We start from the raw sequence: 20,401 nt of genomic DNA on the forward strand, positions 1-20,401 counted from the left end.
CAAAACTATCATAATTCATGGTCTTTCGCGCTTAATTTTGGTCACTTATCGTTGCAGCTTTGTGTAATAATTTTTCATCTTTATCTTTTTATGTATTTATTTTGTGTATTTTTCTGTGATATAAAGATCACTGTATTTAAACAGGGTTAGCCCAGGCCGCCCGCTGCCTCCCTGGGACCCCGGCAGTCCCGCTTGGTAGTCCTCTCCGCCTTGGTATTTATCCAGCTGTGCAGATTTATAAAGCACCTCGAGCATCTATAACCTGTGTTTATAACGCAGGGAGGTCCGCTTCGTTCATCTCCAACCCGCCGTTTGCGCGCATGCTGCTTCCGTAGATCTGTATATCGTCCGCACTGAGCGCGAGCGGCGCGTGCTGGCGCTGAGTGTTCCATCCGCGTGCTTCGCGGTCTGCGGAGGGGCTCCTCCTCGCGCTCCAGCGGGCGTTCCCCCCTCCTTCTTCTGCTCCCTTCATACCAGACGAAGGGGCGGAAACGACACATTTCGCCGTGGAGAAGGTAGCGGCTCTGTGTTTCGACAACAAACCGACACAAACGTTATTACCGTAAATCTGCGATAGCCGTAGCTGTTTCATTTCGGCTCGGGCGGAAGTTTTAAAACAAACCGATTACACTGTAAGTCATCGGTGAGTTCCATTTTTTCCCCCTCCTCCTTCCAAACGTGCTCTAACGCTGGATTGTGCATGAGGCTAACGTTAGCTAGCTGGAAGGTTTATTTTAAGTCAGTATTAAAAAGACACCTGCTCAGGAGACTAGCTCCGTATACTGTGCGGTTATTCGCTGTGTTTACATCCGCCAGGCATCCCTGAGCCGTTACATTAGTTGCTACCACGAATGCAATATGGAGGAATCGCCAGCTAGCTGCACACTGTGGGTCCCTGCAAGGCTTTTGTCGTGCGCTCTTTTCTTCTGCTTCTCGCTCTCTGCTAACGTTAAAAATTATCCCTTCTACACTCAGCACAGAGGAGTATTTTACATCCCGACGACGCCCCTTTTCCCCCAAAGTAGTCCGGTTTCTTTTTTAATTAGTCTCTCCACGCTGCTGCTCAGCCGCCGCCAGGTGTTGCAAATCTCACGTTGTTGATGCTGGCTGCTACATGCACGGCCATAGATGCCTCCCTGCTCTGTCTCCGCTTTATTATTAATCAACTAAATTATGAATAAAGCCAGAAATGTTGGAATCGACATACTGGGAGGATGCACAGTCATTTTTTTGTTGAACCTAGAATAAAATAAATAGCACATATGGTCAAATCTATTGTACTTTAATAGCTGGGCAGCCTGTTCTCATGAAGCACACATGAAACAAATTCAATGGGATTATTTTAATCAATGGGAAATGAAAAATGTGGAACCAATAACAAAAACATCACAATTTTAGTACTCTGAATTCTTTGAGGCATGAGTAAGATCTGACAGATCAGCTTTGCAGAATGAAACGTTACTTTCTTAGTTTCCACCATAAATTTGATGTACCTCATCCCTGAGGTGAAAAACCTTTAACACTCTTTGCTCAGTGGCAGGTTGCACACGTTATCATTACCAAAACCTTTCATCATGGATTAAGAAGAAGTCCCAAATCTGAGCATACACCTGTGCAATTACTGTTGAGTCAATGACTGCCACCTCCTCTTGTTCTCCACCTGTCCTGCAACCCCCATACCATGAATGAGTGGGGATATTTGCTTGTTTTCTTCAGGCAAAAGTTCCAGCATCACCTTCTCGACCAGCCCAGATTCATCCCTGAACATCACTTTCATCCAATAATCCACCACCCATGATTGTTTTGTTTTTTTATTAGCCCACTCTGAGCTTGTTTTATTTTCCTGTATGGAAATCCCATTTCAACCAGTCCCTCTCTTCCACTTCTGTCACAAACATTAAATACTTTTTCTCCTTTTTTTGCTTTTTGCTGTGCATTTCTATCATGAGTTTTCTGTTTGAATGATCCAAATTGTAGAGACAACTGAGAACAACCAATTTAGTCAGACTCCCTCTTTAAGCTCATTAGGGTCACGCTTCACCATCAACAGCTTTTGCAGACTTTTGCATATGTACATTTATTATGATTATGGTACTTGAGCTGGAAAAAAATGCAATTTATTAAGGTAATGAAGCCCAAATATCAGAGATTTGTTTATTTGCTGCAAAGTGAGAAAAGGGAAAAAAAAAGCTGAATGAACATCCTCCAAGTGTGGTGATTCCATCATTTTTGCCGGGGCTTCTATATGCAATTGTCTTAGTTTGCACTCGGCAGAAGCACATGGAAATACCATTCTGTGAGCTTATATCATGTCATATAAGGTTATAAATCATGGGTAACATGAGGCAATGTAGATTAGACAATCACGTCTTTGACAGAAAAGCTCTTAAACCTTTAAAAAAATACCACAATCATAGGCTGATTGTAATAATCAGCATTGCCTCTCATGCTTCTCGTCATTGAATCCCATTCTCCAATGCTGTTTTTTTCCAACATGCAACAATCTTGGCGTTGACCAGGCACCTGCGGGTCCCCAGGTCTACCTGATGAGTATGAGCCTGACTACAGAACCCTCTAACGATGGTCCCACTGTTACAGAAGGTTTTAAACGTCATTATTTCCTAACATAAATTTCTCTGTTTCACTTGTCGTTGTGCGATTAAGGTGTGTGTCAAGAAATGAATTGTGTACGTGACTCTATAAGTGTTTGTGGTGCCATTTGAACTCGGCAGACACATGTCACAATCAAATGTCAGCGTCTTTAAATCTGCGTGCAGTAAGAGTTCTCAGTTTCAAGCCACTGAGGCATCTGGGGCCACAGATGTGTTCACATTTCCCCTGTTTGTAAACCGACAGAGAGCAAAATGACTTCGGCTGAGAAGAAGGACAAGAAGGCAGATGAAGTGGCCGAGGAAGAAGAAGAGGAGGAAGAATATGTGGTGGAAAAGGTTCTGAATCGACGGGTGGTGAAAGGCAGAGTAGAGTACCTTCTTAAGTGGAAAGGCTTCTCTGAGTAAGTGTTTAAAAAATTAATTCATGGGTCACTGGTTGGCTCATGTCAGCTCATTCACACTTTTATCTTCACCTGACATCCCAGATTTGCCTAACAAGCGCCCAGTGAAAGATGCACTTCTTAACATGAGCTATGCAAAAATTAAGGTTCCTCCTGTTGTTGGTTTTCTGTAAAAGGTTTTTAATGTTTTTCTAGCATCATTAAAGGTTTCGAGTATCTGGTACTACGGCAGCTCGGTCTGCTGCTTTTCTGCTTGTTTTATTTTTTGCTTCATTTTTGCTCCAGCTGTGTCTGTGCTGCACTTAAACCTCAGGTGGGGCTCAAGAAGCTCCACCCACACACAGTGACAGGGAACCAGGTGAGGCAAAGATAATATTCAGATCTAACAGGTGTTTTTAATGGAGGTAGAGTCATATGTGCCTCAAAGTTTGAATGAATATATTTGTTTCAAAGATTCACGTCTGTGGTGTGGGAACGTGAACTCTAAGGAGCCAGATGTTGACTTTGAAAACAGCTGCTATAAGAGTTAGATGTCATTATACGCAGCTTAAAATCAAATCATTCTGAGTCACCCTTCATTTTTTAAATATTTTTCTTCCAAGTCTTCAGCGGCAGTTCTCCAGGCTGCCTGAAGGTTTCTCAAAGTTTTTCTTTGGACATTGGCTGCTTTTTCACTCATTTTCAGTCCAGTCCTTGTAGCTGACTGTTATCAGAGGAATGCTTGTTTTGTAAGATACTTAACACTCACCTTTGAATCATTTAAGCAAAAAAAACCAAACAAACCAAAAAAAAAAAAGGCACCTAACTCAATGAATGAATCATTATATTTACACATAGCAGATGATTTAGCAAAGATCTTATAAACCAATTTTAAATTGTATGTTGATGCACTTTTTTATTAGAAGCCTGTCAAATCATTTGTTCCAATTTCTTTAGTTAAATCTAAAAAAGGCCAAAGAGAAAACAGTTTGATTCGCATTAGTGTTTTTGCACCAACAAAGAGATTTCCAAAGAACTATTAGCCAGAAAATTGGCATATCTGGGTGGGTCCTTAAAAAAAGTCTGATCTGATCGGTCGGCTGTTCTCTGATGCCTCCTATGAAATAGTCCCAGTCAAGAAACCATTCTTAAGGAAGGGAAGCAGGCTGACATACCAAAATACTCTAAAACTGGACTGAAAATCAGTGGTAACAGGTGGTGTGGAGTGATGAATCCAAAAATTGAAATTTTTGGTTCCAATTGATGTCAGTATGAACGGATAAGTCTCTACAGCCATCTGTAAAACACGGTGGAGGCTCAGTCATGGTGTAAGGCTGCATTTGAGTCACTGATGTTGGGAGTTTTGTCAAAATATCTGGAATCAATATCTGCCCCCCCAAAAAAACAATGATGCCAAAAACACAGAAAATACCTGGATTAAAAATGGACTGGCCTCCCCAGAGCCAGTGTGTAAGGGAAAGTTATTGTATAGCTTGCGGTCATCTCAACAGAGAAAGAAACAAAAGGCAGCCAACATCCAAAGAAGAGCTTTGAACATCCCTCAAGAAGCCAGAAAACTATTCCTGAAGACTACTTAAAGAAATTATAAGATTAAGAGAGTTCAGGCTGTGCGGGAAGAATATAGGAATCATACACATTCTGTTTCTGCCTTATAAACTATTTCCATATATGTCCATTCATGCTTCATTAAGTCACTGCAACCATTTTCATATCAAAATACAGATAACTAAGGGGGTGATATGGTACTGTATTTTATTAAGTTATTTAGTTACTGTTATTTTACCAGGAGGTCCCACTCAGCTCAAAATCTCTCAGGAGTACCACAGGAATGAAGGAAAAACATATCACTACTATTTATGGGCAGCTCAATGTTGTGATTCCACTAAACTTTTATACAGAGACAGGAAAAAGAAAGTATCTTTGCAAAAAGTGAGAAAAACCTCATGACTCAATGTGTTGATGTTACCTGACTCCACTGATACTCAGCTGTACTCTGGAAGCAGTTTTCCCATGATGATAGTGGAGAATATTGTGACTGTAAACATCACAAGCAACTAAAATTAGGAGTTAAATCATATTTTTGTGTATTTAAATCTACAGTGAAGATAACACGTGGGAACCAGAAGAAAACCTGGACTGTCCAGATTTGATTGCAGAGTTCCTGCAGTCCCAGAAATCAGCACATGATGGAAAAAGGAAGGCAGCCGGAGAAGCAGAAGGAGACGACAGTAAATCAAAGAAGAAGAAAGATGATGTGAGTCCCAATTTTTCCATGAGTCTCATTTAATGCTAAGTTACCTGAAAAATACACTTCACTGTTAAGAAAAAATGAAAGGAATACTTAATCTGATATACCAAAAAAGTCAGGATGTTGTGTAAAATGTAAATAAAAACTCAATGCTGCCATAAAATTCAAAACAAGCTAATTGTTTTTTGTCTTTTGTGTTCTGTTGTCAATAAAATACAGGTTTGTGAGATTTGAAAATTAATGTGTTCCGTTTTTATTTACATTTTACACAACATACCAACTTTTTAGGAATTTGTTTCTAATTTCTTGAGAACAAAATGATACGAAAACAGTGTAAACTAAAATCACCAGTCCTTTGATGACTGGATTCGTTCCTGTATGCATTCCCAACGACATCTGGGTATTCTTCTTCACCTCCTCCTAGACCTGAATCATCAGTCTGTGGTGCTGTTTGGCCCCATCTGATTTACCAATAGTATCCCAGAGGTTCTCTGTTGGATTCAGGTCAGAACACGAGGGGCTTTCCGTAGCTTCAATGCCTTCAATGTTTAGGACCATGAGGCTGGGCAGGAAAAACCCAGGGCTCATTGCACCAGCTTAAGGTCTGAAATCAGATGTGAGGATTTCATCCCGGTACCTTTAACCCAGAAGTCCCCCCCCTATGATCATCACTGACCCACTTCTCAAGGCTCTCACGTCTATCACACATGCTCAGTGTGAACCTCTTCATTTTATCTGTGAAGAGAGCAGAGTGCCAGTTGTGGACCTGCCAGTTCTAATGTGTTTTACTTGTGAAAACCAGTCGAGCTGCAGAGTGCTGGGCTGTGAGTTAGGTCAGAGCCGTGTACATGAGTAACCAGCTGGAGGTTGTTTTGTAGGGCTCTGGCAGTGTTCCCCCTGTTCCTCCTCGACCAAAGGAGCAGATACCCGTCTTGCTGCTGGATTGACAACCTTCGTGTAGCGGCTCATCTGCTGGTATCTCCTCCACACTGATGAGAGACTGTGCTGGGAGACACAGCAAACCTATCAGAACCATTTGCTGTATTATCAGCAGACGACGCACACTCGGTAGAGAAGAGCTGTAGTTAGAACCCAGGACCTACCAGAAATGTCTTTGTCTCCGATTTGACGGTTTTTCTGTGGGCATCCTGTATTAGGATGGATTTAAGTTTTATTTTGTTTCTTGATCCTCAGACAGAGAAGTTAAGGGGCTTTGCTCGAGGTCTGGATCCAGAAAGGATTATCGGGGCCACAGATTCCACAGGAGAACTCATGTTCCTCATGAAATGGTGTGTAAGCACTGCCCCACACGTTGGGGAATTCAAATGTGCCATTAAATGCGTTTCTGTGGTAGGCTAAATGACTTTTTCCTTTGCCCTTTTTAAAGGAAAAATTCAGATGAGGCGGACCTTGTGCCGGCGAAAGAGGCCAACGTCAAGTGTCCGCAAGTGGTCATCTCTTTCTACGAAGAACGGCTCACCTGGCACTCGTACCCCTCCGAAGACGAGAAGAAGGATGAGAAAAACTAGCACAGGGCGAAGGGGCAGGGGGAGAAGAAATGTAGTTTTGAACTTCAGTGTACTTTCCATGAGGGAGGGGAGGGGAGGCGAAGAAGGGGGATGGGCCAGAGACAAGCAAGACATCCTGGACTCATTAGTCTTCTTGGCGTAGTATCACTCATTCGATTCTACTTTTATCCAGATCAAATCTCCGTGTAAATATCCTTCAGATTTGCTTGACAAAAACCAGCTCAAACAAAGCAGTGTTAATTTTCCCTTCACCAGGCTTTCGATGTCCTTTCCACATCTGGCTCATCTTGCTATGACATCGTATCAGTGAGGTGATGTTTTCATTTCTTTCGCGTGCCATTGTTTTTACTCTGTTCATCAGCGCTCTCCAGGGCCAAAACTGTGTTCATCTTAGGCGTTTCCTTAGCATCCGTATTGATGTACGGTTATGAACAACTTCTGTAATATTTTATTCTTTGGTAATCTTTGTAGTGTTTGTCACGTCTTGCTTGTCGCTTTTGGAGAATAAACCACTTTTTGTTACAGTGGTGTCGTGTCACTTTCAATTTTAAGATAATTATCATCTTCATATTCTGGTTAATTTATCAGACTGACTAAAAATGTGGTTGTAGTTCAAGGTAACATGTCTGTCTGTAGTTTAGATGCCTCAATTTTTCTGATTTTCTTTATCACATGCAGGTTAAAAGTCACTGTAGAGACAAAAAGTTGGATTTCATTTCAATAAATGCCATGATGTAATACTGAGACCATCAGAACAGAGCAGGAAGTCAAACAGTGTTTCTGCTGTCTGGATAGCCTGGTTACTCCAACATAAACTTGTCAGTGCGCCCCAGGGTGGCTGTGGCTACAATGTAGCTTGCCATCACCAGTGTGTGAGTGTGTGTGTGAATGGGTGAATGACTAAATGTAGTGTAAAGCGCTTTGGGGTCCTTGGGGACTAAGTAAAGTGCTATACAAATACAGGCCATTTACCATTTACCATAAACTATTGTTCGAGGTATAATAACTGACTTAAAGGGGACCGATTAGGGTTTTCCTTATTTTCTGGCATATATATTTGCATGACAAGCATAAAATTGCTGGTTTGATTTCAGCCGGAGACACAAATCCCCTTTGGGGTTGAATAAGGAAGGGCATCCGGTGTAAAACATGCTGTGGCGACCTCTTGTGACGAGGAAGCGGCTGAAAGTAAACATTGACCGACTTTTAAACAAGTGTGAGATCTCAAAGGTAAGCGTGTGCACGAAACTCAGCACCATTTCAGGCAGTTTAGTTTTATGATGTCAAAGAGTAAATATTTCTAATCTGATCATCTCAGGCACATTAGCAGTCCCACCCAGCTGCTGTTCGAACAGGGCACGTTAAGATACAAAACCAAACTTGTAATACAAGTACATGGAAATGTTGAGGTAATCTGTCAGCTCTACAGAAGCATAAAGAAAGAACAATTGCACAGTTATTTATAAGATCTTAGGCAAGGCAAAGTAGGTGATTTACATTCCTACCTCACCTATTGCTCTGGGTAGTACCCGAAAGAATGAGATTGCAGATACAAGGAGCCAAAATGAGTTTCGTCTGGAGGGTGTCTGGGCTCAGCATTACACATCAGGAGAGGGGCTCAGAGCAGAGCCAGTGCTCGACACTAAAGGAGCCAGCTGGAGTGGTTCGAGTATCTGACCATGCCTCTTGGATGCATCCCAGGTGAGGTGTTTCAGGCATGCCCTACAGGGAGGACATGCTGGTGAATGATATCTCTCAAGAACACCTCGGTATCTCCCCCAGAAGAGCTGCAGGAGTTGCCTGAATTATTGATGTTTTGACATGCCACATCCAAAACTTGTTTGCAAGCAGCTGCCAGTCAGTAAAAAAACAAGGTGGCTTAAAGGGAGGGGATGACCTGAGGGGCCGGTCAGCAATAGATAAATAGGGATTATTTTGAGCTGTGGATCAAGCAAAGTTACTCTAAAAGAAACCAAAAATAATAGAAAAAAAAGGAAGCTGGAAATAAACCTGAGCGGTCCACTTTAAGTGTAGAACTGCCCCCTTGTTATATTGTCAGGTTGTTCACGGTCAAGGTATCTAGTGCCTTCGCTGACTGGAAGCCTGAAACATGGACAACTAGAACACAAGAGTCACAGGTGAAAATAAAAACACTTTATTAATCAATAAAAACAATTCTTGATTGCCAGCAAATACCTCAAAACGGAGGGAACTACATCCAAACTCAAAGCAGAGGGTGTGACCGTTAATGGAGACATTTTTAAACAGACTACATAAAATCATAACAAACACAAACATGAAAATATTTACAGAACAAGACAGACAAAAAAAGTGCACTAAGTAGTAGCAGTACTAAGTAGTTGGTGTTACACTGAAGTGAATGTTAACCAGAGGTTCATGCCTGAATATCACATTTAATGAGGACATTTCTCCGTTCAAAATTGTTTTTTTTGGACATCATCTTAATGTTGCGAGTTCTGTTCAGCCTCTTGGAAAAAGATCTAGCCTATCTCCTATCTCAGCTGGCACAACGGACCTATTTTATTTATTTTTTTTAAGAAGGTGATATAACACATGTACTGACAAACTTCATTCAAATAGACAAGTAATAGCACTTCTACTTTGAGAACATTTTTTTTTAATCCCACCTCTCTTCGGTTCTCAAAACCCATAAAAGTGACAGAAACGTTAAATAAAGGCATTCAGATCAAAGTGGCCACGGCACGCGTTGTCATTTCACACATTCGAGTTGCTTTTGCGTTATCACTCGCATGGCTCGCTCTGTTATAAACACAAAAACTTGATTGAAGCCAACACTTTGGCCTTACAGCAGTTTATTAAAAAAAATCCTCAAGTGGTTTTTCGTACAGTCACAACGGCGTACCAGGGTCATTCAAAGTAAAACAAAATCTACAGGGCGAGGAGAATCAGGCAACTCGATTTAAACTGCAATTTTATAGAGAACCCTAAAAAATTTCCAAGAAAAAAAATTGGCAAATATGAGTAGAAACTGAATAGAAATTCGCAGAGTTTTTTTTGTTTTTTTTTTTAGTCAAGCAACCATATCTAACCAAAAAAAAATTGTTTTCTTGTTACAACTTTATGTTTTTGAATTGATCTTTTTTTTTTGTTACACAATTTCCTTTTTTCTTTGTGAATTTACGTATTCTTTTCTCATTCATTTGCAACTAAGTTTTCTTTGAAATTTGCACTTTTTTTCTTGTAAATTGTCTGTTTTTTCTCATAAATGTGTCTTTTTTACAACAGACTTTTTAGTTATTTTTTTTTTTTTTAACTGTGAATTTACATTTAATTTTCTTGATAATTTTCCACCAATTTTCTGCAATTTGTAGTATTTTAATGTAAATTTCCATTTTTTTCCTCATGAATTTGCCCGTTTTGTTTTCCTAAAATATCTCTTTCGATTGTAAATTTTCTCCTAATTCTTTTTCTCTTAAAATTTTCAGGTCTTCTTTCCATAAATTTGCCAGATTGTTTCTTGTTTCGAAATAATAAACAGGTTTTTTTCTCCTCAATTTGAGATTAAAGCAAAACAATTCTGAGAAAATAAACAAACAAATGAACAACAACAACAAAATCTCAATTTTTTTTGTCTCAGGCCTTCACCCCAGCTTCGCCAAGCTTTTTAAATTGTTTTCTCCCTTGACTGGCCCTAATACACTGTGGTATTTAACATTTGGCGCGTATGTTACTTGAAAGGGAAGTTGCTACACCCCAGCGTCAACTGAGCCTGCCTTCTGTTAATGCTAAAAATGGGGCATCCAAGAAAACTGAATGACTCAAGACTGCCTGGAGTTGGTTTTAATAATGCACTACTCTCCGGAGCTCCTGGCCCATCACGGTTATCTTGAATTCTTCCTTTAATTACAGGCTCAGAATTTAGAATTCAACAAAAAGGGTGTAGGCGTCTATGTAAAGCTGATGTGGCTAGACCTATAACCTTGCTTATACTACAGATTATGAACAGTTAATAAGAGCCTTCCTAAACGCAGCTCCCGTATTTAAACCTGCAGCGAAGGAATAGCGACAGACACGGCAAAATGCATATAGCCAAGCCTTTTAAAGACAAATTACAGTGCTATGTATAATTTATAAGGAAGTCGATACATTTTGCAATGCAGTGTGCCTCCTCCCTAAATCTGCTCCTCTTCAAAGACTTCACCTCCAGGCCTCTTTCAGCAGTGGCCAGCATGAGAACGCTCTCAGCCTCCCACTCTTCTCATCTCAACATCCACCTTCCACACATCAAACCCAATCTATTTATGGCCTTCTAAACTTAGATGCCACCTGACTCGAAAACTGGAACCTACAGAATTAGAGTGCAGTGTTGGAGCATTTAAGATGTATACAGATCACGTGATGTGCACCAAATACAACCTTTGGTTAGTATAGGTGTTAATTGGCATCCTAAAATAATGGACTTCCTTTTGGCCTTTGGTATCTAAACTCACAAGCATCGATGCATTTCTTTGCAACTTAAAAGCCTCAGTGACTATGAAAAATCACCAAAAGTCTCCAGGGTGGGATGTGATCTGATAGTCCTTTAAAACCTTCGGTGCATAGGTATTCCAAACATGGTGTTCTTGTACTCCCACCAGTCCCTTCTTTCACCCTGCGAAACTCCTCCATCCTCAGTGGTTTGGTGCAAAAGGATCAAGAGCAGCTAATTTTTTTTCTTCTTCCTAATAGCTCGTTTTATGTCCTTTTATATCCCTCTTCTCCTCGTCTAAATAATTAAATCTCAGTACTCAAACGAAGAGCTACTTCTGCGTCAAAGTTGTTTCCAGGAACAAAAATCGTAGGAACAGAATGAAACGGGAGAAACTAATGCAGGAAGAGTAGTCAACAATGCCATTTTTCTACTCACCACAATCTTCTTAAAGGAAATAAGGACATCTCTCTCGTGTCTGCAGAAATCTTTCTTACTGACTTAGCAAAGTTATAGAATAAACAGCAGTTTGTGCTCCCTCACTTCTTTTTGTCCTTCTGTTTTTTCTCTGGCTTTCGGTTCTGCTCAGCGGTCGTCACGCCGCGGGGCATGATGAGCACGCTGCCGTCGGCGCTGTACTGCAGCGAGTACTCGCTGGGAGGATAGGGCCGGCCCTCCTCGTCCCGCAGCTGAGTGAACACCTCTTGGTACAGGCTTTGCATCTTCTGCTTCATTTGCCGAATGGAGCGAATGAATTCCATCTTCTCCTTCAGCAGGCGGGCCTTGTCGCGCCTCAGATCTTGGACGCCCTGCTCCAGCTTTATGATGGTGTCCAGCTTGCGTTTGCGGCAGTTCTGGGCTGCCATCTTGTTCTTCCCGCGCCTGCGGATGTCACGGATGAGGGCCAGCTGGGCTTCGCTCAGGTGGTGCTTGGCTAGCAGCTCGTTGAACTCTTCCACAGGCAGGTTGATGATCTTGTCATTGGAGAAGGGGATTTTCATGGCCCGGGCTCTGCGCTCGTCGCGGCTTGAGTGCTTGTCGAGCAGGTCCTGAGGAGGCTGAGGCTTTGAGTTCTGTTTGTCACGGACAGTCTTCTTCCCGACCGAAATGGGAAGCTCTGGGTGCTCGGAGAAGGCAGAGGAAAGCGGAAGGTTGTAGGTATGATTATGGCTGATGCTGTCAAGTTGAGGGAGAGTGTGGAACTGGGAGGGGTCCTGATAGCTCATACGGCAGAGCTTGCTATATTCAGGCTGGTAACCTCCAACAGCTCCTTCCTCCGTCTCTACAGTGGCCACCTCAGAGTCAGTGCTGTAGCCCACAGCTCCTTCCTCCGAGAAAGTGGCAGACGTTGAAGAGGAGGAAGCTGCAGACGAGCAGGAGGTTTCTGAGCTGCTTGGGGAGGCAGGGCTATGGCTGGAGTCCAGGGAAAGACCAGAATCTGAGTCAAGCTCATCCTCCAACTGGGACGCCTGGGCCTGACTGAAGCCCTCCTCCATGGCAAGGTCCAACAGGCTGATTTCGTCAAGCATCGACTCCTCCAGCAGGGTGCTGAAAGGATCGGGGAGGACAGGGGTGGAAGTAACGTTGTTACTGGAACTGTTCACGTGTGGAGGGAGAAAGATCCCAGTTAGGTTGGTGGCTCCGAATGTGGAGTTGATGTTAGTGGAGTTGCTGGAGGAGGGTCTGAGTGTGACGGTTCTTGGGGCAATGCTTGCCGAGTCCAGCTGAGGGTTAAAAATCTGGGGGAAGTCTTGGCTGCAGCTGGGGAGGGAAGCCTGATGAAGGCTGACATCCTGGTTTATTGGCGTCGAGCGAGTAGACAGTTCAAAGTTTCCCGCAGTGTTTGACTCAGTTGTCCCACTTATGGCGCTTACGCTGCTTGAATTGGTGTGGAGAGAAGTGTTGTTCACTTCCATTGCCTTAAAAAAAGACAAAAACGCATTATTTTAAAATCATGTTAAATAATTTCAGTATTTTGAATTTAATGTAGATCTTAAAGTGTCTGGTCTTACAAAACTTCTCAAGCAATCATGAGGACAAAACAAAACCATCTTACTTGTAGCTCCATGATGGCCATGATGTCTTGCCACTGCTGCTCTAGGTCTAACTGTGGTTCTGATGAGGGCAGCTGTAGCACCAGTGGGAGGCCCTGAGATGTAGAAGGAACTTCCTCATTGGAAATGGCAATTTCTGGGCTGACAACCGGGGCTGGAAACTGATTAAAAATATCACATAAACTTGATTTTACATTATATGTAGCTTATTGTGCCATTTTCTCCAACTTAAAATATGAGATTGTAGGTCTGATTTATCTTTCTGATCTATGCACTAAAGTAAGAACTGCTCAACTTTTGAGAAAGATGGAGTGCATCTTATCTCACCAGTCAAATCCAAAGCATCCTATTTGGGAAGCTCTAGCCTGCCTTGAATTGCTGCTTCCTCCACCCCAACTCCTCACACTTGTCAATATCATATTTCCTTTTCCTGATGGCTGGTCTGTTCTGTTCCCTAGTTAGTGGTTTCTGGTGCTGCTCTCACTGTCTTAGGCTTTCCGCACATGTATGTGGGAGGGAGGGGAAGGAGCGATACCACCAAAAAATAAAATATGTGGCCATGACAATTTCAACAGCAGATTTTTCTTTGTTACCTCAGTTTCTTCTCCAAAAGGGAATGTGGCCTCCAACAGCCTCAAGCATTCTTGTAGAGACAGTGAAGTCTGTGTGCCGAGACCTGGGAGCTGGTAACACCGAAAAAAAAAAGAAAGGTAATAATCTTAAAGTGTTTTCACAAGAGAAGCTCTTATATTTTATTTGTCCAGACAAAGTGGCTTTTTTTGTACACACATGAAGAAGTTCATATATATGAATTGGTATGGGGGATTGGTGCCTAAAATGGAATAACTATCCAGGGTATAAAGCAGGGCTTCCCTCACCAAAGACATTCCTAGTTGACAAGTAGTTGCCATTTTAGGCCAGCAGTTCTTAAACTGTGGGGCACACAACCAGGAAAAAAAACATATGGAGTAAAACTTAGTTAATTGAAGGTCGGCTTTTTACTGCATATTCAAAACTCTGGTGCTCACCAAAGCGGCTGCGGCCATCAGAGGAAAATCACCAGGACGATATAAAAAAAATATCTGATAAAAATATTTTTAACCAGCTCTTTTTACATCGGTTTTTACTGGGGCTTCTGAAATGCCGGAAAAAAAAAAAGTTTGAGAACCACTGTTTTAGGTAATTTGTTAACTCTTTGTTACATCTTTTTAATTCACTTACATATATGCTTTTTGGGGGGGCATCAAAAAATGATTTTTTAAAATTAATTAATTAATTAATTGATTTCTTACTTCCAGGTAGGAGAAGAAAATCTAATCAACACTTACATTACACAGAAATACAGCAGCGAAGTTTAAAAGAAAAATATACATTTTACAAAAACACGTGCACCCAGCCGGGAGAGCTCCTAATCTAAGAGTGGTCCATTGTGGCTAACATTAGGCTACATGCACGTTTAAACTGTAAATCGGTGCTTGAGATTAACAACTGATTTACATGAGAGGTTTCCAGGCACATTCTTGAGGTCATCCTTTACAGTCTTTAAATGATATCACACTTTGGATTTATAGCCCAAAAACTATGCAAATGATTCTGTCAGTTTGTGAGCGAGTCACCATTTCCTGTAGAGTTTAAAGGTTTTATTTTTTTATGCAGCCAATCAACCAACTCAAACCCGATCATGTCTTCTAAGTCACTAACTTTGCTAATAGAAATCAAGACATTGCTTTCTTAATAGTGCACGACCAGTGCTTGTGATTGTTTCACATCACAAGCAAACTCCAGCAGATTCTGCTTGGAAGCAGACCGAGACCCTCCTTTTTAGAGGGCTCTTCGTCTTTGGGCTTTCACACCCTGCCCATACTAGCGCAAACAATTGAAGGCTGAAAGCATCAGTCGTTCCGTCAATGCAGCTCAGGGGTGTCCAACAAAAATGTCTCATTAAAAACCCCAATGTGGGGGTTTAAATTATTATTATTATTTTGTTGTCGTTGAAAAGGCAGAAATTTGTGACTTTTCACTGTATTTTTCTCTTTAAGGAAACATCACCTCATTAAAGTCTGAACTGTTAACCTGAGGCAGAGGTCTGAGTAATCGTAATTTTAACAACCTTCTTACTAACAAAGAAATCACCCATAGCATACAATACTAGACCCCCCAAAAAGTACTGGATAAACAAAAACAAAAAAACAAAAACCAACCCAACAGGTGGTTTTTTTTGGTTTTGTTTTACTATTACTTTCATTATATATCAGAGTGTGTGTGTGTGTGTGTGTGTGTGTGTGTGTGTGTTTTGGGGGTGGGGGGATTTCTGTGAATTAACAGAAAATTTCTGTTTTATTTTACAGGAGTCCAGGAAACGAGCTGTCAATACTTTTTCTGTAATTTTACCATGCTGCCAGTTTCCTTTGATTTACTGCAGCAGCATTTCTTTGTAATGTGGAAAAACACACAGAGTCAGAAATGCACTTACTTTTCTAAATACATCTCGATCTGCTCATAATTGGTTTAAAAAAATCCCCAACCCCTTCTTTTAAGTCTAGCTGCTGAAATTTTAAGGCCTAAACAGACAAATTCCTGTAATCTCTCATTTGTTTCTTGGACTATTAATGCAGTTAGTTAATACTCTGTGTATTTGTCAAGTCAATCCACAGATAATGTATCTAATTAATATTTAACACATATTTCTTTTGTTTTTGATTTCGTTATGGGTTCATATAAACCCCGTGCTTGACATTATGTGTGTCTATGCACTTGTACTTTTATGATGGGTAACATGAGCTTGTGATTCTGAACTGCCTCTGGTTCGCTGGAAAATTCTCTTGGATGTGAAGCCTTAAAATAAATGCAACACAGTCATGTGCGTCTCTGTGAAATGAACTTCTACCTTAATCTAACTGCAACGGCTTGATGTGCTTTATATTACCAGCAAGTGTGACTCAACAACGAGATGATGCTATTACATACATGCTGAGCAATTTTGATTGTGAGCACAAATTTTTAAACTTGCTATATCTTGGTCAAATGCAGCAAACTAGGTGGAAAGTCTGAGCAGAGAAAATTATCTTTTTATCACCAGTGTACAGCTCCTATTTTTAAGTTTCCTTTTTATGTCTTAAAAGGCAGGCGTCCGACTAAAAACAACAGCATATAATGAAAGGCTTGGTGTTAACAAACCTGCTCAGGAATGCTCTCTCCAGTCTCTCCGTCCACTGGTGGAGCCCCTTGTAAGTTCACGCCATTTCTCCAGCTTTCTTGTTCCTCATTCCTGTCTTTGTTCTCCTGTGGGCTGGGCTTCTCCTCCTCGTTTTCCTTCTGACGGTTGCTGTAGTTAAAAACTTCTCTTCCTGCACCAAGATCAATGTCCTGTCGCCATAGGATGTCAATCAAGTCAATGTCCTGAAAAAACACAGAGCAACCATTGAAAAATGGCCCTGTATAGAGAGGAAAGGTACTTTAATAGCCACATACTGACTATCAACATATTTGGAATGTGCATGGCTAAAAATATGACCTAATATATGATAAATTGTCACTTTTTATTAAACCTTTTATATAGGCCGTTTTCATTTGAGAGTGGATGTAACACAAATCAGATGATGTAACCGTGACATAAACACTTGGGCACGGTAGTTATCATGTGATCAGAAAGAAGTCTTGCTTTATTGCAATCCAATAATGACTGTGAACTCGATCTCCACAGTGTCAATATGGCCATTGTGTGTCTGGGATACTTCACATAATAGTTAATGTGAGAAATAACAACACATAATCAGAAAACGTAAAACAGACAAACAAAAAAATTGTATAGTTATCATGTCTTTCGTTCCATTTTAAGGTAAGGAAGTAAACTTCGGGGGCTCGCCACGCATTTCAAAGTTGGAGAATGTTAAATTTGGCCAGAACCACAGCTGTATTAAATGTGACTCAACTGGTTGGACTAAAAATATCTCACACTGATAAAAGACCTAGGGTGGAGGCTGTTTATTATTAGTCACCATAAAGCTATGTTTTTTGAAACAGAATTTACTTTTTTGTATTTATTTTTAGTGAAAACAGATACTGAATACTGGATTTATTAATAAATACATATATACAATGTTTTCAGGCAACAAAAAAGCATTTTTTTCCTCTCTTCTTTCTTCTTCTATAGTTTTTTTTTTACTTTGCTAGGTTAGACTACTCTTAAATCTGCTATTCACAACATAAACACACATTCACACCGTATATATATGATTTCATATGGCCTATATGTATCATAGTTACTTTAATTATTTAAACTATTTTGCTATATGCTGTGTTTAATTTTTGGCTTCCGTAACAAACAAATTTTCTCATTTGCTGAGAAAATTGTATCTTTTAACATAATTCAAATCCATAAATTCTGCTAAATGGAGAGCGTCTATGTTCTGATTGATGCTCTCCCGGTGGAAACATACCTCTTTTGTGAGATCATCATTGCCATCCCTGTTGCCCTGCTCCTGGTTGCACTCGGGGGCCACAGCTCCCAGGCTGCTGTCCGCTGTGTTCAGACTGTATGTGGATTCAGGCGCTCCACTTCCTCCCCTCATGGCCGGGGTAGCGTCAGGGTTGTTAACGTCCTCTAGGCCGGCCCCATTGTCCAGGGTGATGCTGGGGCTGGACTGGCTGCTGGCGGACACCACAGTATCAGAGTCACGATGCACTAGCCAGGTGTTGAGCTCGGTACTGGGCACGAAGAGGCGATCCAGCTGGCGCACCTGGTTTAGCAGCCGTCTAGTGGTGAAGAAATGATCGAGGTCCACACTTTTTGGATGGATGCCATAGCCGTCCAGCGTGTTGCGCAGGTTGTGAAACTGTGTCTGGGTGTAGGCTGAGCTAGGCCCCAGGATGATCTCTCTCAGTGGGGGCAGCTGATTGTTTAGGTAGGTGTCAACGTCCACCCGCACCCCAAAGAGACTCAGAAGGATGGTGAACTGAATCAGGCCCTCTGTGAAGTACTTTTTCAGGTAAAGCATTTCTTTACAAAGGAACAAAAGGTGAAAGTAAAAAACAAAAACAAAAAGGGGGCCAACTTTCTTGGATCAATAGTTCTCCACTACCACTAAAAGACTGAGATAGATACATGAACATAAAAACCGGTTAAATACAGCAAACGGGGGGAGGGTTGTCAACAGGATTATCTAAGTCAAAAAGCTGTACAGGATCCAAGATGAGGTTTTCACTTTTTTAGAGAGTCCAGTTTAAAGTCAAAGCTCTGCTCTTCAAAAGAGTGTCATCTTCCCATTCCTGGCAAAAGTGAGAAATAAATATGTGTTAATGCTCTTTTGCAATAAAGTTAAACATTACAATACATTCAGCCCTGAAGCACGCCAAGCCTTACCCACCTACCTACATTTGCATTAGGCACATGTTAATGAAAACAGGACTTGCGAGCCCATTGCAACCACTCCATCCTCTAAAGACTAAATAAGTGATGTCGGTTCGCAACGCGCAATGCCTCCTCATTGCCGGACATTCAGCAGGCAAGAAATGGTGAAGACAGAGCTCCAGGCATCACCCCACCCTTGACAGGACAACTACTTCGTGTGGGTGCTGCTGAAGGTGAATGAGGGAGTCCAGAAAGCTCGCTGGGCTGCTAGCATACGCACCAATGTTAGGTGGATGGCACGGTCCCTCCCTCCTTTCGTCCTTACGACGTTAGCTGTTAGCTGCCCTGTCTCTTAAAATCCGGCTATCGCTACTACGCATTACCTTATTACACAAGACAAAGTAGCTGTGATGTGTTTTATCCACTTACCCTTAAAAAAATGACAGCTTTCTCTGTTTATATTTTAATTTTAGGACTGCCTACTTCCGCTGTAGCTAGCATCAACAATCTCCCTAGCAACAAGTGGTGAAAAGATGATTGACAGAAAGTACAGCCATTCACATGCTTTGGGCGCAGCGACGACACATGACTCCAGTAACTCCCGACCAACAAGAATAGGGCAAGGGCGGGGTTGACAGAAAATACCCAACTACTATTGGAACTCAAAACGTACACTGTGCTAGCCTTATGAGCTAGTTTTCTGCTAACTACCTAAACAATTCAGTTAGTTTTAAAAGTAACGTAAACAAGATACACCACTATATTCATTGCCCTCCCATAAACATCACTTTTATTAATTTACGTGTCTGCTAACGTTAGCTTGCGCCGTAAGTCAATGCGGTTTCGCCGCACAGTATTAGTTATTTAATTTAAAACCTTTTGATTGTAATACTTACGCATGAAGATTTTGCAAGTGTGCCTTCATGCCTCAAAGTCAGCTTAGAACAGTAACAAGTCCTTTTTCATTAAAATTTCCACAGTGATGCCAGATACAGCACTCTCCAGCCTTTCCTCATTGAATGGCCCACCATGACTTGCAAAATTGCTAGCTGGCCCGGCTAGCCTAGCAGCGTCGCTTGACACCAAAACACGCTTTCACACAGAGCATGCGTAGAACATTCTAGTGGCAAGCTTTCATCAGCCGACTGAAATTTCCCCCGCTGGTAATCTTCCACAAGTGTACGACGGCAAAATAAGGATGATAATAATAATAATGATGATGATAAAAAAAAAAAAAGGTAAAGGGTGAGGACATGCATGTAAAATTTCGAAATAAAAAAAGTATGTTTTGTAATTTTTTTGATTTACGAGAAATAAAAGTAAATATTACCGGAAAAACACGCAAAATTACGTGAAAAGGGGGGAAGTTAGTTTACTTAAAATTAAATTGGCATATGTAGCAAATCTTGGATTTCCTTTCTTTTTCCTTTTTTGAGTCAATTACCGGCAGCTTTACTTTTCAAGGTTCAAGCTGGGAAGTAATTCAGTGCATTCTACAATTGCAGGCCATTTTCTGGCCCAACCATGAATTTGAAAACAATATGCACAAAACATAAAAATAAAAATATTCACGTTTTTGTTTTCGTCTCTTGGAACTTTTAAACCATTTTAATTTTTTTGTTTTCTAATTGTCCATAGGAGGTTGTGTCTCACAACATATGTGCAACCCTGTTACTGAAACCTTTTTAGCCTGGAAACGAAGAACAAGTGGTAACACTGTGTCGTCATTCATATGCTTTGTATTTTTCCGACCCTTT

General features: G+C 41.2%; 2 protein-coding genes across 8 annotated transcripts; one reads left to right on the forward strand and one right to left on the reverse strand.

The window, feature by feature from the left end:
- Positions 1 to 405: 405 nt before the first annotated feature.
- Positions 406 to 7,314, forward strand: cbx1b (chromobox homolog 1b (HP1 beta homolog Drosophila)). Of its 3 annotated transcripts, none has more exons than XM_031759354.2 (6): positions 406 to 515; positions 2,520 to 2,601; positions 2,857 to 3,013; positions 5,114 to 5,267; positions 6,456 to 6,550; positions 6,649 to 7,314. In XM_031759354.2, the coding sequence occupies exons 2-6, from the start codon at positions 2,547 to 2,549 to the stop codon at positions 6,788 to 6,790; spliced, it is 603 nt and encodes a 200-aa protein (XP_031615214.1). In that variant the 5' UTR covers positions 406 to 515; positions 2,520 to 2,546; the 3' UTR covers positions 6,791 to 7,314. The 3 variants fall into 3 exon arrangements, with proteins under 3 accessions (XP_031615214.1, XP_031615212.1, XP_031615213.1); XM_031759352.2 differs by having other exon boundaries at positions 457 to 643; XM_031759353.2 differs by having other exon boundaries at positions 457 to 632.
- A 1,608-nt stretch (positions 7,315 to 8,922) lies between these two features.
- nfe2l1b (nuclear factor, erythroid 2-like 1b) lies at positions 8,923 to 19,736 on the reverse strand. Of its 5 annotated transcripts, none has more exons than XM_031759346.2 (6): positions 19,541 to 19,736; positions 17,734 to 18,562; positions 16,472 to 16,693; positions 13,888 to 13,977; positions 13,297 to 13,455; positions 8,923 to 13,159 (listed from the first exon to the last, which is right to left on the reverse strand). In XM_031759346.2, the coding sequence occupies exons 2-6, from the start codon at positions 18,289 to 18,291 to the stop codon at positions 11,780 to 11,782; spliced, it is 2,409 nt and encodes an 802-aa protein (XP_031615206.1). In that variant the 5' UTR covers positions 18,292 to 18,562; positions 19,541 to 19,736; the 3' UTR covers positions 8,923 to 11,779. The 5 variants fall into 5 exon arrangements, with proteins under 5 accessions (XP_031615206.1, XP_031615208.1, XP_039472298.1 ...); XM_031759348.2 differs by lacking the exon at positions 19,541 to 19,736 and adding an exon at positions 19,074 to 19,160; XM_039616364.1 differs by lacking the exon at positions 19,541 to 19,736 and adding an exon at positions 18,925 to 19,066.
- Positions 19,737 to 20,401: the final 665 nt, after the last annotated feature.

This window comes from Oreochromis aureus, linkage group 8 (assembly GCF_013358895.1).
Source record: "Oreochromis aureus strain Israel breed Guangdong linkage group 8, ZZ_aureus, whole genome shotgun sequence".
Lineage (NCBI taxonomy): Eukaryota > Metazoa > Chordata > Actinopteri > Cichliformes > Cichlidae > Oreochromis > Oreochromis aureus.

Excerpts from the sequence above, each read along its gene's own strand:
- cbx1b (XM_031759354.2), top strand. The coding sequence starts at position 2,547 with ATGAGTATGAGCCTGACTACAGAACCCTCTAACGATGGTCCCACTGTT. Across the intron at positions 2,602-2,856 it reads TGGTCCCACTGTTACAGAAG|AGAGCAAAATGACTTCGGCT; the intron begins GTTTTAAACGTC and ends GTAAACCGACAG. Across the intron at positions 6,551-6,648 it reads CTCATGTTCCTCATGAAATG|GAAAAATTCAGATGAGGCGG; the intron begins GTGTGTAAGCAC and ends CCCTTTTTAAAG.
- nfe2l1b (XM_031759346.2), bottom strand. The coding sequence starts at position 18,291 with ATGCTTTACCTGAAAAAGTACTTCACAGAGGGCCTGATTCAGTTCACC. Across the intron at positions 13,978-16,471 it reads GAGAGAGCATTCCTGAGCAG|CTCCCAGGTCTCGGCACACA; the intron begins GTTTGTTAACAC and ends CGGTGTTACCAG. Across the intron at positions 13,160-13,296 it reads TGGCCATCATGGAGCTACAA|GCAATGGAAGTGAACAACAC; the intron begins GTAAGATGGTTT and ends TCTTTTTTTAAG.